Below are 18,294 nucleotides of genomic sequence, written 5' to 3'. Positions count from 1 at the left end.
TATTGTTCCCATGTTCACTGTGAGTACCTGGGCTTTGTTGTTTTGGCTTTTGTGCTGCGTGTCTTGTGTACACCTGGATCCTGTGTCACCATTGTCTTGTCTCATTACCTGGTTCCCATTCCCCCTGATTGTATGTGTTTTGTGCTTTTCACTATTGTCTTGTCTCATTACACACACCTGGTTCCCATTCCCTTGTGTATATGTGTCCTCTGTTCACCATTGTCTTGTTATTACTGGATTCTGTGTCCTCCTGTGTCTTGTTCTCATTACGGGTCTGGTTCCCATTCCCCTGATTGTCTTGTTATTACGGGTCTCGTTCCTGTGTCTTGTCTCATTACGGATCTCGTCCTGTGTGTTGTGTTTATTACGGGTCTCGTCCTGTGTGTTGTTATTACGGGTCTCGTCCTTTGTTGTTATTTTTGGTCTCGTGTCATGTGTTGTTATTACGGGTCTCGTCCTGTGTCTTGTTATTACGGGTCTCGTCCTGTGTGTTGTTATTACGGGTCTCGTCCTGTGTTGTTATTACGGGTCTGTCCCGTGTGTTGTTATTACGGGTCTCGTCCCTGTGTCTTGTTATTACGGGTCTCGTCCTGTGTCTTGTTATTACGGGTCTCGTCCTGTGTGTTGTTATTACGGGTCTCGTTCCATGTGTGTTGTTATTACGGGTCTCATCCCGTGTCTTGTTATTACGTGGGTCTCATCCCGTGTCTTGTTATTACGGGTCTCATCCTGTGTATTACGGGTCTCGTCCTGTGTGTTGTTGTCTTGTTATTACGGGTCTCATCCTGTGTGTTGTTATTACGGGTCTCATCCTGTGTCTTGTTATTACGGGTCTCGTCCTGTGTGTTGTTATTACGGGTCTCGTCCCGTGTGTTGTTATTACGGGTCTCGTTCCGTGTCTTGTTATTACGGGTCTCGTCCTGTGTGTTGTTATTACGGGTCTCGTCCTGTGTGTTGTTATTACGGGTCTCGTCCCGTGTCTTGTTATTACGGGTCTCGTCCTGTGTGTTGTTATTACGGGTCTCGTCCTGTGTCTTGTTATTACGGGTCTCGTCCTGTGTCTTGTTATTACGGGTCTCGTCCTGTGTGTTGTTATTACGGGTCTCGTCCCGTGTGTTGTTATTACGGGTCTCGTCCTGTGTCTTGTTATTACGGGTCTCGTCCTGTGTCTTGTTATTACGGGTCTCGTCCTGTGTGTTGTTATTACGGGTCTTCCGTGGTCTCGGGTCTCGTCCATGTATTGTTATTTGGGTCTCATCCTGTGTGTTGTTATTACGGTCTCGTCCTGTGTGTTGTTATTACGGGTCTCGTCCTGTGTGTATTTATTAGAGGTTTCTCGCTCCTTTGTGTTGTTACATCCCTGTGTTTTCTATACATGTTTGTTCTGGTTACATCCCTGTGTTTTCTATACATGTTTGTTCTGGGTTTCATCCCTGTGTTTTCTATACATGTTTGTTCTGGGTTACATCCCTGTGTTTTTATGTTTGTTCTGGGTTTCATCCCTGTGTTTTCTATACATGTTTGTTCTGGGTTACATCCCTGTGTTAACTATACATGTTTGTTCTGGGTTACATCCCTGTGTTAACTATACATGTTTGTTCTGGGTTACATCCCTGTGTTTTCTATACATGTTTGTTCTGGGTTACATCCCTGTGTTTTCTATACATGTTTGTTCTGGTTACATCCCTTTGTTTTCTATACATGTTTGTTCTGGTTACATCCCTTTGTTTTCTATACATGTTTGTTCTGGGTTTCATCCCTGTGTTTTCTATACATGTTTGTTCTGGTTTCATCCCTGTGTTTTCTATACATGTTTGTTCTGGTTACATCCCTTTGTTTTCTATACATGTTTGTTCTGGTTACATCCCTTTGTTTTCTATACATGTTTGTTCTGGTTACATCCCTGTGTTTTCTATACATGTTTGTTCTGGTTACATCCCTGTGTTTTCTATACATGTTTGTTCTGGGTTACATCCCTGTGTTTTCTATACATGTTTGTTCTGTTACATCCCTGTGTTAACTATACATGTTTGTTCTGGGTTACATCCCTGTGTTAACTATACATGTTTGTTCTGGGTTACATCCCTGTGTTAACTATACATGTTTGTTCTGGGTTACATCCCTGTGTTTTCTATACATGTTTGTTCTGGGTTTCATCCCTGTGTTTTCTATACATGTTTGTTCTGGGTTACATCCCTGTGTTTTCTATACATGTTTGTTCTGGTTACATCCCTGTGTTTTCTATACATGTTTGTTCTGGGTTACATCCCTGTGTTTTCTATACATGTTTGTTCTGGTTACATCCCTTTGTTTTCTATACATGTTTGTTCTGGTTTCATCCCTGTGTTTTCTATACATGTTTGTTCTGGTTACATCCCTTTGTTTTCTATACATGTTTGTTCTGGTTTCATCCCTGTGTTTTCTATACATGTTTGTTCTGGTTACATCCCTTTGTTTTCTATACATGTTTGTTCTGGTTACATCCCTGTGTTTTCTATACATGTTTGTTCTGGGTTTCATCCCCGTCCCTTTCATGGCAAGTTGTATTTTTGGTGGAGTATTAAAAAACCCTATTACGTGTCTCCAATAATTTATACAATGTGACAGAGAGGACATCCATCACACTTTGGACCGCCATTTCAATGGTAAAACTACATTACAAAATGATTAAATAATTGGATCAACCAATAACAATCAATAAGCTGTTAAAAATGCTCATAGCATGTCTTATAATCAAATCCAAAACAAAACAAATGTTATTTGTCACATGCTTTGTAAACAACAGGTGTAGACTAACAGAGAAATGCTTACTTACAGGCCCTTCCCAACAACGTAGAGAAAATATAGAAATACTAGAAAATAATAACACGTAATAATAATAATAATAATAATAATAATAATAATACAAGTAATAATAAATACACAATGAGTAACGATCATTTGTCTATATACACGGGGTACTAGTACCAAGTCGATGTGCAGGAGTACGAGGTAATTGATGTAGATATGTACATATACGTTGGGATAAAATGACTAGGCAACAGGATAGATCATTAACAGTAGCAGTAGCTGCTGTGAGGAGTATAAAGAGGTAGTATAAAAAGAGTCAATGCAGATCGTTAAATAATTAACAAAATAGCTATTCCAACTAACTATTTTGCAGTCGTATGGCTTGGTGGAAGAAGCTGTTCAAGATCCTGTTGGTTCCAGACATGATGCATCGGAATCGCTTGCCGTGCGGTAGCAGAGAGAGCAATCTATGACTTTGGTTACTGGAGTTTTAGAAAATGTTTAGGGCCTTCCTCTGACACCGCCTGGTATAGAGGTCCTGGATGGCAGGAAGCTTGGCCCCGGTGATGTACTGGGCCGTACGTACTACCCTCTGGATGCCAAGCAGTTGTCGTACCAAGCAGGGATGAAGCCATTCAAGATGCTCTCAATGGTGCAGCTGTAGAACTTTTTGAGGATCTGAGGGTCCATGCCTAATCTTTTCAGCCTCCTGAGGGGGAAGAGGTGCCGTCTTCACAACTGGGTTGGTGTGTTTGTACCATGTTCATTCGTCAGTGATGTGGACACGAAGCTCTCGACCCGCTCCACTACAGCTCTGTTAATGTGAATGGCAACGTGCTCGGCCCTCCGTTTCCTGTAGTTCACGGTCAGCCCCTTTGTCTTACTGACGTTGAGGGAGAGGTTGTTGTCCTGGCACCACACTGACAGGTCTCTGACTTCCTCCCTACAGGCTGTCTCATTGTCACATGTGTCGTCAGCTAATTTAATGACAGCGTTGGAGTCGTCTGTGGCCACGCAGATGTCGGTGAACTGGGAGTAGAGGAGGGGACTAAGCACACACCCCTGAGGGGCCCCCGTGTTGAGGATCAGCGTGGCGGGGCGGCACATCAGAAAGTCCAGCATCCAGTTGCAGAGAGAGATGTTCAGTCCCAGGGTCCTTAGCTTAATGATGAGCTTGGAGGGCACTATGGTGTTGAACGCTGAGCTGTAGTCAGTGACAAGTATTCTCACATAGGTGTTCCTCTTGTCCAGGTGGAAGAGGGTCGTGTGGAGTGCAATAAAGATTGCATTATCTGTGGATCTGTTGGGGCTGATATGCAAATTGGAGTTGGTGAGTCAGCGCATGCTCTGAGTACACGTCCTGGTATTCCATCTGACCCTGCGGCCTTGTGAATGTTAACCTGTTTAAAGGTCTTACTCACATCAGCTACGGAGAGCATGATCACACAGTCATCCGGAACATTTGCTTATGGCCCTATACAGTTTGTTGAGTGCAGTTAGTGGTGGTAAATAGACTCTCTTGGGAAATAGTATGGTCTACAACTTATCATGAGATATTCTAATTCAGGCGAGCAGAAGATCCAGACTGAATTAATATTAGAGATTGCGCACCAGCTGTTGTTAACAAAGCTACACACCTCCCCCTTGAGCTTACACGAGGCTTCCGTTCGTGGCTGCCATTCGATCCTGTCTATGCATAGAAGAACCAGCTAGATGTATATTATCTATGTCCTTGTTTAGCCACGACTCCGAGAAGCACAGGATATTACAGTTCTTCAGGTCCCGTTGATAGGATAGTCTCGAACGGAGCTCGTCCAGTTTATTCTCCAGTGATTGTACGTTTGCCAATAGAATAGAGGGTAGAGACGATGTAGTTTCGTCAGCATGTCCGCATTTCGGCCTCTCTTTCTTTTACGAGTCTCAGGGATTAGGGCCTGTATGTCCAGAACTGCCGACTCGTTGAAGTAGAAATGTTCTTCCAAATCGATGTTCTGATATCCAGAAGCTCTTTACGATCATAGGAAACGATGGAGGAAACATTATGAACAAAAAAAGTGAAGATCAGTGCAACAAAAAAAAAAAAAAAAACACAAAATTGGTCAGGAGCCAGTAAAACGTAAAATGGCAGCTATACATTGCAGCGCCATTCTGATAATACTTGACTCTCAAGAGATTCTATTGGTGAAATAAAGGTAGAAGACATGATAATTACTTCCATAATGCATTACACGTCATATACAACCAGGTGGTTCATGGAAAGTGCCATTGACTTGAGGGTGTCTGAAAGTGTATTGAGCGTCTATGTTCTCAACCAAAACCAAACCACAAGTGGCTCTTCAAAGGGTTTTCCTATGGGGACAGCCAAAGAAACCTTTAAGGTTCTAGATAGTGGATTCCGAAGTGTGTCTGAAAGTGAGTGACTGCAGTGAAGGACAGACAGTATCTGTGAAATGGATAAGTGAGAGAGGGTGAGGTGGGAGTGAGATTAGGGTCAGAGTGGAGGTGGGTTCGATGGGGGAGAGCTCACCCAATCCTGAGGGGCTCCAGCCTCCAGAGGGAGCGGGCCTTGGACGTTCCTTTTCCCATTTCATAGTTCACTATCCTGGGGACACAGAAAGGGAGGAGAGGGATCAGGTCTGTGTCTTTTTCAGGGGTGAAAGTAAGGCGGTACGATCTGGTACAGCGTCCCGGCAAAATAAATAGTGGGGATACGCCGTACCAGTAGAATTAATACAACATCCTCTAAGAACGATAGGCTACGACACCATTACTTAACATTAGTGCAAGAAAAAAAAGCCATATGAAACATTAGCAAATTGACTGGAAACCGGGTGGTATACGCTCCATATTGCGTTGTGGTTTGAGGAGAAGACAGACAAGGCTGGAGATGAGTAGCCGAGAAAGAGGTGCGCGTGGACAACAGTGGACGCTTCAATTCAGGCTACAAGTGTTAGACAGGAGAGGATGAGCCAAATGGCAATCGTAGAATGTCATGCCAATACACCTAGGTGTTTTATAACAGCTGCATTTGTCCATTCATCACAATGCGGGTGCACAGTACACAGTACACAGTACGCAGTACGCAGTACACAGTATGCAGTACACAGTACACAGTGCACAGTACACAGTACGCAGTACACAGTACGCAGTACACAGTACACAGTGCACAGTACACAGTACGCAGTACGCAGTGCACAGTACACAGTACACAGTACACAGTGCACAGTGCATAGTGCACAGTACACAGTACACAGTACACAGTACACAGTACACAGTGCATAGTACACAGTACACAGTACACAGTACACAGTACACAGTGCATAGTGCACAGTGCACAGTACACAGTACACAGTACACAGTGCATAGTACACAGTACACAGTGCATAGTACACAGTGCATAGTACACAGTACACAGTACACAGTACACAGTGCATAGTACACAGTACACAGTACACAGTACACAGTGCATAGTACACAGTACACAGTGCATAGTACACAGTACACAGTACACAGTGCATAGTACACAGTACACAGTGCATAGTACACAGTACACAGTACACAGTACACAGTGCATAGTACACAGTACACAGTACACAGTGCATAGTACACAGTACACAGTGCATAGTACACAGTGCATAGTACACAGTACACAGTACACAGTACACAGTGCATAGTACACAGTACACAGTACACAGTACACAGTACACAGTGCATAGTACACAGTACACAGTGCATAGTACACAGTGCATAGTACACAGTAAACAGTACACAGTACACAGTGCATAGTACACAGTACACAGTGCATAGTACACAGTACACAGTGCATAGTACACAGTGCATAGTACACAGTACACAGTACACAGTGCATAGTACACAGTACACAGTGCATAGTACACAGTGCATAGTACACAGTACACAGTGCATAGTACACAGTACACAGTACACAGTACACAGTGCATAGTGCACAGTGCATAGTACACAGTACACAGTACACAGTACACAGTGCATAGTACACAGTGCATAGTACACAGTGCATAGTACACAGTACACAGTACACAGTACACAGTGCATAGTACACAGTACACAGTGCATAGTACACAGTACACAGTACACAGTACACAGTGCACAGTACACAGTACACAGTGCACAGTACACAGTACACAGTGCACAGTACACAGTACACAGTACACAGTACACAGTGCATAGTACACAGTACACAGTACACAGTACACAGTACACAGTGCATAGTACACAGTACACAGTACACAGTACACAGTGCATAGTACACAGTACACAGTACACAGTACACAGTACACAGTGCACAGTACACAGTACACAGTACACAGTGCACAGTACACAGTACACAGTACACAGTACACAGTACATAGTGCACAGTACACAGTACACAGTACACAGTACACAGTACACAGTACACAGTGTACATAGTACACAGTACACAGTACACAGTACACAGTACACAGTACACAGTACACAGTACACAGTACACAGTGCATAGTACACAGTACACAGTACACAGTACACAGTACACAGTACACAGTACACAGTACACAGTGCATAGTACACAGTACACAGTGCATAGTACACAGTGCATAGTACACAGTACACAGTACACAGTACACAGTACACAGTACACCCGCATTGGGGTTTGGATGCTGGAATGATTTTGTTAGTGAACGAATGTCACCAGTATCTCTACTTGCACATCATCATCTGCACATGTATCACTCCGGTATTAATGCTACACGCTACATTAACGCCTTACTTCCCTACTCTTCTACATTTGCACAAACTGTACATTGATTTTTCTACTTTTCTTTTCTATTGTGTTATTGACTGTACGTTTGTTTATGTGTAACTCTGTGTTGTTGTTTGTGTCACACTGCTTTGCTTTATCTTGGTCAGGTCGCAGTTGTAAATGAGAACTTGTTCTCAACTGGCCTACCTGGTTAAATAAAGGTGTTCTCAACTGGCCTACCTGGTTAAATAAAGGTGTTCTCAACTGGCCTACCTGGTTAAATAAAGGTGTTCTCAACTGGCCTACCTGGTTAAATAAAGGTGAAATAAACTCAAATTAAACTGTTCGCAGGTAGCCTACAGGAGCATCTTTGTCATGTGATTGTTTTACACGTACACGTCATGACTGGTTGTGTTAATGACACATTAAAAGGCAGCGCGCCCATAATGCTAGGAGCAGTTAAGCTTTTCCCTATAATAAATTTAATGAAATTGAAAAAAAAATATATATAGCCTAATTAACTCCCGTCTTTAAAGAAATAAATACAACCATTCAAAATAGGCTACTACACCAGAAAGCCTGATTTGGACACAGAGGACCATTAGCTTCTTTAACCTCTTCGAGATAGGGGGCGCTCTTTTAATTTTTGGATAAAAAAACGTTCCCGTTTTAAACAAGATATTTTGTCACGAAAAGATGCTTGACTATGCATGGAATTGACAGCCTTGGAAAGACAAAACTCTGACGTTTCCAAAACTGCAAAGATATTATCTGTGAGTGCCCCAGAACTAATGCTACAGGCGAAACCAAGATGAAGTTTCATACAGGAAATGCCCCAGATTCTGAAGGCGCTGTGTTCCAATGTCTCCTTATATGGCTGTCAATGCGCCAGGAATGAGCCTGCCCTTTGTGTCGTTTCTCCAAGGTGTCTGCAGCATTGTGACGTGTTTGTAGGCATATCATTGGAAGATTGACCATAAGAGACTACATTTACCTGGTGTCCCGCCCGGTGTCCTGTGTCGAAATTATTGCGTAATCTGTAGGTCCATGCGCGTTCCATTTCTTCAGAAGAGAAAGTCAACTGCCACGAAGGATTTTATCGTCGATAGATATGTGAAAAACACCTTGAGGATTGATTCTAAACATCGGTTTGCCATGTTTCTGTCGATATTATGGAGTTAATTTGGAAAAAGTTCGCGTTTTAATGACTTAATTTTCGTTTTTTTTCTTACCCAAACGTGATGAAGAATGATGAAGAAAACGGACCGATTTGTCAACACAAATAATATTTTTTGTAAAAACTGAACATTTGCTATCTAACTGAGAGTCTCCTCATTGAAAACATCTGAAGTTCTTCAAAGGTAAATTATTTTATTTGAATCCTTTTCTGTTTTTTGTGAAAATGTTGCCTGCTGAATGCTAACGCTAAATGCTACACTAAATGCTATGCTGGCTATCAATACTGTTACACAAATGCTTGTTTTGCAATGGTTGAGAAGCATATTTTGAAAATCTGAGATGACAGTGTTGTTAATAAAAGGCTAAGCTTGAGAGCAAATAGATTAATTTCATTTCATTTGCGATTTTCATGAATAGTTAACGTTGCGTTATGGTAATGAGCTTGAGGCTGTAGTCACGATACCGGATCCGGGATGGCTCGACGCAAGAAGTTAATAAAATAAAGCTGTTTATTGTGTTAAATTACTTAGTCTGAAGGATCGGCAATTTGGGCCGCGAACGGCAAATAGATGATTGTTGAGTTGTGACTGTTACTGAAAAGTAGAGAAGCCCAGCCAGGCATATCGCAATATTTTAAAATACAATCGCAGGAAAACATAGTTGGGAAAGCAAATGGCTCCTGCTGTAAAGAGATGACAATGAAAATACTTCAATCTGTATTTAAGTTATCAAAATTCTCAAATTTAGAAATAAAAATAATGGGGTGCAAAGGAGCAAAATAAATAAATAAACAAAATAAATACAGTAGGGAAAGAGGTAGTTGTTTGGGCTAAATGACAGCTGGTGCTTAAAGCTAGTGAGGGAGATAAGTGTTTCCAGTTTCAGAGATTTTTGTAGTTCGTTCCAGTCATTGGCAGCAGAGAACTGGCAGTTAAGAAGAAATGTTTTCGTAAGAATGTTTTGTGTATCTGCTCTTTACTCTTTATGGAGTATATGAGATCAAATCTCTGGACAATTATGAAAGAAACTCTGTTTGAGAAATCACTGCGTCTTGCAAAATCATATTTTTTAATAGTGACTAACGCTGGTGACCTTTAGTCAGTAGTATTACATGAAACATTTTGTCCAGAGGCACTTACAGGAACAATTAGGGTTAAGTGCTTTGCTCAAGGGCACAATTCGACAGATTTTTCACTTAGTCGACTCTTGGATTCGTTGACTGGCTCAACGAATATAATTTGATTTGATTTGATTTGAGCTCTTAGCTGCTAGGATACCAGTCCCAAATCAATGCATTTGTCTCTATTTAACGCAGTGACTTTCCAATACAAATTGTTGCATGGAGTCCTTCTATTCCAAATCTTCAAAAGCTCATTTTGAAACTGAAACTAATAGTACATTCTGAATTATTACTGGTATGAAAATGTAATTTCAAAATGTGAAAAGAACATCATGCTGCTTGCTTAGCTAGTACCACATCCTCCTCTGCCTCAGCGCATACCGAGATTAGAACTCAGGACCTCTGCCTCAGCACATACCGAGACTAGAACTCAGGACCTCTGTCTTAGCGCATTACGAGACTTGAACTCAGGACCTCTGCCTCAGCGCATTACGAGACTTGAACTCAGGACCTCTGCCTCAGCGCATTACGAGACTTGAACTCAGGACCTCTGCCTCAGCGCATTACGAGACTTGAACTCAGGACCTCTGCCTCAGCGCATTACGAGACTTGAACTCAGGACCTCTGCCTCAGCGCATTACGAGACTAGAACTCAGGACATCTGCCTCAGCGCATACCGAGACTAGAACTCAGGACATCTGCCTCAGCGCATACCGAGACTAGAACTCAGGACATCTGCCTCAGCGCATACTGAGACTAGAACTCAGGACCTCTGCCTCAGCGCATACCGAGACTAGAACTCAGGACATCTGCCTCAGCGCATACCGAGAATAGAACTCAGGACCTCTGCCGCGCAAACAGACTTGACTGCCCTTCTGAAGCATTCCAACACATATTTAATCGCGCACGGTGTGACACTTCAGGCTAAGGAGTGAGTGTCCCAGATCCCCATCTGATACACAGGAAGATCGTCATCAAGATAGACTTAGCACTATTTGATCCCATTTCTCTCTCAACAATTCAACAGAATGGTGATGGAATGTCATAGCAGTTAATTGAAAGCTCTCTAAAACATGAAGAGACATCTTTAAAAGTAGCTGTAAGTGTCAGTTAAAATGGTCCTTAATAGTAGAGCTCACAGCCTGTAATGACATTTGACTGAAAGTTCTCTTCAAAGTGATTCAAAGTAACCGTAAGTGATTATATGACCGTGTTAAAAGTGGGTTTACAGGAGAGACCCAAACCTACAGTTAAAATGGCTGACAAGAAGCCACTGTACCTCTTATGCTCTGACAGTGTTAAAATATTAAAATGGCTGACAAGAAGCCTACTGTACCTCTTATGCTCTGACAGTGTTACAGTCACAATATTAAAATGGCTGACAAGAAGCCGACTGTACCTCTTATGCTCTGACAGTGTTACAATATTAAAATGGCTGACAAGAAGCCTACTGTACCTCTGCTCCATCTCGCTGGCCTCTGATCCAGGTATGGTCAGACTCTCATCATGTCCGTGACACAGACGCATCACGTGACCACCACACAGGAATCCTATTGGACAAACACAAGACCCTAAGCTCAATAGGGAGCTTTTGAAGGTATGGTGCATTTTGTGCACCGCACGTAGCCTTAGTGACAATCTGATTGATTGAATGACTGATACATATGGGCCTGTATTTAGTGTTTATTCTAATGTGTGTTTCTTCTATATGACTAATATACCTGCATTGTTGAGGAAGAGCTTGCAAGCAACCATTTCACTGTACTGTTTATAGTTTCTATCTCACGGCCATCAGACTGTTAAACAGCCATCAATAACATTGAGTGGCTGCTGTCAACATACTGACTCAAATCTCTGGCCACGTTAATAATAAAAAATTGGATGTAATAAATGTATCACTAGTCACTTTAAACAATGCCACTTTATATAATGTTTACATACCCTACATTACTCATCTCATATGTATATACTGTACTCTATACCATCTACTGCCTCTTGCCTATGCCGTTCTGCCATAGCTCATCCATATATTGCTATAGACATATTCTGATTCATTCCTTTACACTTATGTTTATAAGGTAGTTGTTGTGAAATTGTTAGATTACTTGTTAGATATTACTGCACGGTCGGAAATAGAAGCACAAGCATTTCGCTACACTCGCAATAACATCTGCTAACCGTGTGTATGTGACCAATAAAATGTGATTTGATTTGACCCTGCTGTATCCTGTGCACGTGACAAATAAACTCTGATTTGACTTGATGTTTATGAAGTGTCTTACAAACACAGGTTACCGAGGGGAGCATGACACAAAGAAGAATATATAACATTCCTCCAACAACTGAATACATCCTAGTCCATAATGAAGTGAAGTTGTAATGACGGTACGGAGTCGTGGTGTACTTGCCTACAGCCACGTTGCTTCCTGACCGGGTAGGCTGGACGTTCCACAGAGTCTGCATAAAGGAGGCGTCCACCTGGAAACTACCGTTAGAGATGGACAGGTGCTGGAAGAGAGGTCACACAGCGTAGGTTTAGGACCAGTGGGGTGTGTGTGTGTGTGTGTGTGTGTGTGTGTGTGTGTGTGTGTGTGTGTGTGTGTGTGTGTGTGTGTGTGTGTGTGTGTGTGTGTGTGTGTGTGTGTGTGTGTGTGTGTGTGTGTGTGTGTGTGTGTGTGTGTGTGTGTGTGTGTGTGTGTGTGTGTGTGTGTGTGTGTGTGTGCGTGCGTGCGTGCGTGCATGTGTGTGTGCGCGCGTGTGTGCATGTGTGTGTATGCGCGTGTGTGCGTGTGTGTGTGTGTGTGTGTGTGTGTGTGTGAGCGAGAGAGAGACAGAAACAGGGATATGAGGGGCTGGTAAAGGAGAGATTTAAAGCTAGTTGGCATTTAATAACTTTGTCTCAACCCTGCCAGCTATTTGGATATGCCTCTACAGCATATCTGTACCGGTCAATGTATATCTTCTGCATCCACAGTGCGTTATAGCCACTAAGACCATAAACACTCTATAAGGACCTGCCTCAGCTACCGTTCTAGAATAAGATCTCAAGCCAGGCTGGTCTTTGATGGGGAGATTGTGCAGCTCAATGTGATCCCATGTCCAACTGATCACAATGAGACTGCCAACACCAGTTTAATCCACAAAGCACAGCTCAACACAGACAGGGGCTGGGACTCTGACAACAATGTTCAAAGATGTTCAGAATTAAATGAGACAAAACAGAGTATACTGGGTTGGGTTATATCAATGATGTATACTGAACAAAAATATAAACGCAACCTGCAACAATTTAAACGGTTTTAACTGAGTTACAGTTTATATAAGGAAATCAGACAATTTAAATAAATTCATCTATAGATTTCACATGACTGTAGGCCCACCCACTTGGGAGCCAGGCTCACCCACTTGGGAGCCAGGCCCACCTACTTGAGAGCCAGGCCTACCCACTTCTGAGCCAGGCCCACCCACTTGGGAGCCAGGCCCACCCACTTGGGAGCCAGGCCCACCCACTTGAGAGCCAGGCCCACCCACTTGAGAGCCAGGCCCACCCACTTGAGAGCCAGGCCCACCCACTTGGGAGCCAGGCCCACCCACTTGGGAGCCAGGCCCACCCACTTGAGAGCCAGGCCCACCCACTTGGGAGCCAGGCCCACCCACTTGAGAGCCAGGCCCACCCACTTGGGAGCCAGGCCCACCCACTTGGGAGCCAGGCCCACCCACTTGGGAGCCAGGCCCACCCACTTGGGAGCCAGGCCCAGCCACAGACAGAAATACTACTCAGTTTCATCAGATGTCCGGGTGGTTGGTCTCAGACGATCCTGCAGGTGAAGAAGATGGATGTGGAGGTCCTGGGCTGGCGTGGTTACATGTCGTCTGAGGTTGTGAAGCCTGTTGGACGTACTGCCAAATGCTCTAAAATGACGTTTGGAGACGGCTTATGGTAGAGAAATTAAACTGGAGACATCTGTGGCATTGTGTTGTGTGACAAAACTGCACATTTTAGAGTGGTCTTTTATTATCCCTAGCACAAGGTGCACCTGTGTATTGATCATGCTGTTTAATCATCTTCTTGATATGCCCCACCTGTCAGGTGGATGGATTATCTTGGCAAAGGAGAACTGTTCACTAAAAGGGATGTAAACACATTTGTGAGAGAAATAACCTTTTTTGTACGTGTGGACAAATTCTATGATCTTTTATTTCAGCTCATGAAATCTGGGACCAACACTTCACATGTTGGGTGTATTTTTCTTTATAGAGGATTTCAGAAAAACAATAATTCTTTGTCACTCAGGAAATAATCCCTCTGTGATAAGTCATAGTTGCGCGACAATCTAATGTTTTCAGTAGGAGGAAGAATCAGGCAATGATTCCCTTTTGTGGAGTTGAAACTCAGGCTGAGTAGAGCTATGTTACCTCCCCAAAGGCATATAGCAATCCCCAGTACCTACTGCTATCTCTGTTTCATGTTTAACATGTCTCTCCCTCTCTCTCTCTCTCTCTCTCTCTCTCTCTCTCTCTCTCACTCTCTCTCTTTCCTCTCCCTTCCTCTCTAAGAAAATTAATTAAGTTCGGAGGCATTTTTCTGCACGGCACAGAGTCCATTATGTGTCAGCTCATCAGACAGATAATGATTTCCATAGTGATACTGAAAACAAGGATGGTTCTCTTGTAATTTCATTACAGATCTTCCTGAATAGCCACTTCAAGTACTCCCTGGGATTGCCTTGTCACTGTGGAGGTTGGGCTGGGCTGAGGAGACCAGTATTTTTAAGACTAAAACAGTTTTAACAGGACTATTTCAAGTGGAGTATTATGTGATGGGGATAACAGTGTTGTGTGATCCTAACCTGGTCCCAGATCTGTTTGGGTTGTCTTGTTATTCTTTACCTGGTCCCAGATCTGTTAGGGTTGTCTTGTTATTCCTAACCTGGTCCCAGAACTGTTTGGGTTGTCTTGTTATTCCTAACCTGGTCCCAGATCTGTTAGGGTTGTCTTGTTATTCCTAACCTGGTCCCAGATCTGTTAGGGTTGTCTTGTTATTCCTAACCTGGTCCCAGATCTGTTAGGGTTGTCTTGTTATTCCTAACCTGGTCCCAGATCTGTTTGGGTTGTCTTGTTATTCCTAACCTGGTCCCAGATCTGTTAGGGTTGTCTTGTTATTCCTAACCTGGTCCCAGATCTGTTAGGGTTGTCTTGTTATTCCTAACCTGGTCCCAGATCTGTTAGGGTTGTCTTGTTATTCCTAACCTGGTCCCAGATCTGTTAGGGTTGTCTTGTTATTCCTAACCTGGTCCCAGATCTGTTAGGGTTGTCTTGTTATTCCTAACCTGGTCCCAGATCTGTTAGGGTTGTCTTGTTATTCCTAACCTGGTCCCAGATCTGTTTGGGTTGTCTTGTTATTCCTAACCTGGTCCCAGATCTGTTAGGGTTGTCTTGTTATTCCTAACCTGGTCCCAGATCTGTTAGGGTTGTCTTGTTATTCCTAACCTGGTCCCAGATCTGTTAGGGTTGTCTTGTTATTCCTAACCTGGTCCCAGATCTGTTAGGGTTGTCTTGTTATTCCTAACCTGGTCCCAGATCTGTTTGGGTTGTCTTGTTATTCCTAACCTGGTCCCAGATCTCTTTGGGTTGTCTTTCCCTTTCCAAGCCTCCTAGCCTGCTCTGGCAAGACAACCCAAACAGATCTGGGACCTGGCTAACAAGATTGAGATTAAGATTGATTGATTGATTGTTTGGTTGATTGACTGACGAATCGGTACTCACCAGGTACCTCTCTGTGGACACGCTGACCAGGATGAGGTCGTCTCCGATACGGACCTTCTCTCCCTCTGACCTTTGCTTGGACGCAGGATGGATGGTCCACCAACATGCCTCACCTGGAGAGACAGAGGACAACAGGACGTGGATGAGACTGTCATAGTCTCTTGTGACAAACTGTTACCATAGTAACTGACCAGACTTTTAACATAGTATCTGACCAGACTGTTAACACAGTTACTGACCAGACTGTTACCATAGTAACTGACCAGACTTTTAACATAGTATCTGACCAGACTGTTACCATAGTAACTGACCAGACTTTTAACATAGTATCTGACCAGACTGTTAACACAGTTACTGACCAAACTGTTACCATAGTAACTGGCGAGACTGTTACCATAGCAGCTGGCCAGACTGTTAACGCTTCAGATTTGGTTTCTTGTTCTGAGATTACAATAAAACTATGGTAATATACTGCAAATTAATCATAACTTCCTACACTGTACATGAGCTTACCAAAAACAGAAAGATACAGATCACACATCTGAAATTGCCATAAATATGCACATGTTTGACTGGCATGTCAATTTCTTGCATTTAATTTGTGGTCCATAGTCCAAGTACCAAAGCATGGATTTACACAAGCAGTGCAAGTGTATCATCATGATTGTTAATCAATTCATTATGTGCTGTGTGATTGTTAATCAGTTCATTTTGAAGTCTTCAAATATCAAAGCAGTTTCAATGCAGGGCAGTGGACAGCCTCAAGGCAGCCATTTTGCCTGTTGGTAACGTCTTCAGGTTGATATAGTACCTCTATTCTGGGGGCTACAACACATACACATAGCAAGGTCAGCTATTAATATGGAAGCCAGTCTGCATGTCTAGTATATCACAGTTAAAGTATCACATCCGGTTTGATAAATGGCTCTCATTTTGTACTTCAAATCAATCAATCAATCAATCAATCAATCAATCAATCAATCAATCAATCAATCAAATGTATTTATAAAGCCCATCTTACATCAGTCGATGTCACAAACCCAGCCTAAAACCCCAAACAGCAAGCAACGCAGATGTAGAAGCACGGTGGCTAGGCAAAATTCCCTAAATGTCGCCTAGTTACCAGTACAAGGCATGGCTCCACAGCAGACATGATCGGCACCCTCTTCCTTTCACCACTCTACCTCTAAATGTAGTCACAGGGAGCAAGGCTGTGTGCAATAGGAAGTGTTACCAATTGAATGTTCTTGTAATCCCACGTCAAACGACAGTTTGTCTGTCAACGATCTCGACGTCTTCAAGCAGGTCAGGTACTGATGAGAAGCCACACAATATGAAATAGCAAGAAGAGAAAAAACGATTTGTAAAAAATATATATATATATACACGTCTGTCTTTCGTGATTTGTTTTGTTTTGCGTTTACACATGTGGAATATACAGTTTAATGTACAGTTTAGAACTCAAGCCATCGGCACTGTTCTCTGTGTAGCGACTGCAGTATAATGTTTTAGGTAATATAGTAACAGTAGCAGTGAGGGACTGGTGACCTTTTCATTCAACACGTAGGAGGGATATCCACTAGTGATACAGCTCTCGTACTGGGAAATCTTCCACAGATCTGGCAACCCACTCATTGGAGATACTTTGGCCATTTGAGCAACTGCAGTATAATGTTTGTGTGGGTGATACTAAGTGTGTCCCAAATGGGCACCACTATTCCCTATAAAGTACAGTGTAAAGGGGGAAAAGGGTTCCATTTGGAACCCAACCACTGTGGTTATGAGGGACAGGGTGGCAGATTTCCCCCATTCTCACCATTCCACTGAAGGAGTGACGTAGGAGGATGGCGTGACCATAGAGCAGGGTCCGGTGTCCACCCCCCTGGGCCGCCTAGGAAGGAGGAGAGGAGGAGAGGCAACATACACAGCAGGTTAGAGTCTGATGGCTGCATCTCAATAGGGTCATGTAGAATCCTCCCCTTGTCTCCTTTCCTTCATCTACACGGATCTGAGCAGACATGAAAGCACAATGGTCAAACTCTACAAGGAAGATTGAAATGGTGCTTTCATCTGTCTAGTTGTTTCTAATCAGTAGAGATGAAGGAAAGAAAACAAGGGAAGGACGTCACTTTAAAATATTGAGGATAGACAACGAACATCCTTGGCTAGTACCTCCAGGAACAAACAGACGGACAGACAGACAGGAACAAAACGGAACCAAAAGGAACTCATCCCAACCAGGTCGTGCTGCATCACTACTACGTGTGTTAGACAGGTTCGGGTGACGAACGAGAAACATTTTGTTGCAGTACCGCGGACAAGGAAATGTTGTGAACCCCGTAAGAGAAGACAGATTTAAAACAAACGGAATATTACTCACCCTCCTTAACAACCTCTAGACGCATGAAGAAAAGAACAGGGTGACATAACATTAGCACACTTTACCCCAATAACCCACAAAACTGTCTACAGTGTTGCTATCTGTATTCCCTCTAAAGCAGTTACAGATCATTATTTGGATAAAGAAAGAAAACTAGATGAGATAGACATTGCTACACATTGGTGGTGGATAACATGAGTTCTCTATTGACACACTCTACAAACGGGTTTATTTAGACAGTGAAGCTAAAACGTTTAATTTGGCTCTATATTCCAGCATGTTTTATATATATATATAAATAAA

General features: G+C 43.0%; 1 protein-coding gene across 3 annotated transcripts in view; it reads right to left on the bottom strand.

Annotated features, from left to right (window-relative positions):
* The window catches only part of LOC118374826 (ryanodine receptor 3-like), a 251,864-nt gene that overhangs the window by 178,680 nt on the left and 54,890 nt on the right, over window positions 1-18,294 (bottom strand). For all 3 annotated transcript variants that reach the window (XM_052471367.1, XM_052471368.1, XM_052471369.1), the window contains 6 exons: window positions 17,428-17,502; window positions 16,846-16,924; window positions 15,612-15,724; window positions 12,254-12,353; window positions 11,302-11,395; window positions 5,318-5,392 (listed from right to left, as the gene is read on the bottom strand). In XM_052471367.1, the coding sequence (XP_052327327.1) occupies window positions 5,318-5,392; window positions 11,302-11,395; window positions 12,254-12,353; window positions 15,612-15,724; window positions 16,846-16,924; window positions 17,428-17,502 (536 nt within the window). The remainder of the gene's footprint in view (window positions 1-5,317; window positions 5,393-11,301; window positions 11,396-12,253; window positions 12,354-15,611; window positions 15,725-16,845; window positions 16,925-17,427; window positions 17,503-18,294) is intronic.

The sequence above is a fragment of the Oncorhynchus keta genome, chromosome 19 (genome assembly GCF_023373465.1).
Source record: "Oncorhynchus keta strain PuntledgeMale-10-30-2019 chromosome 19, Oket_V2, whole genome shotgun sequence".
In the NCBI taxonomy this organism is placed as follows: domain Eukaryota; kingdom Metazoa; phylum Chordata; class Actinopteri; order Salmoniformes; family Salmonidae; genus Oncorhynchus; species Oncorhynchus keta.
Note: the sequence above shows the minus strand (reverse complement) of the source record. Positions and strands in the feature narration are given on the sequence as shown.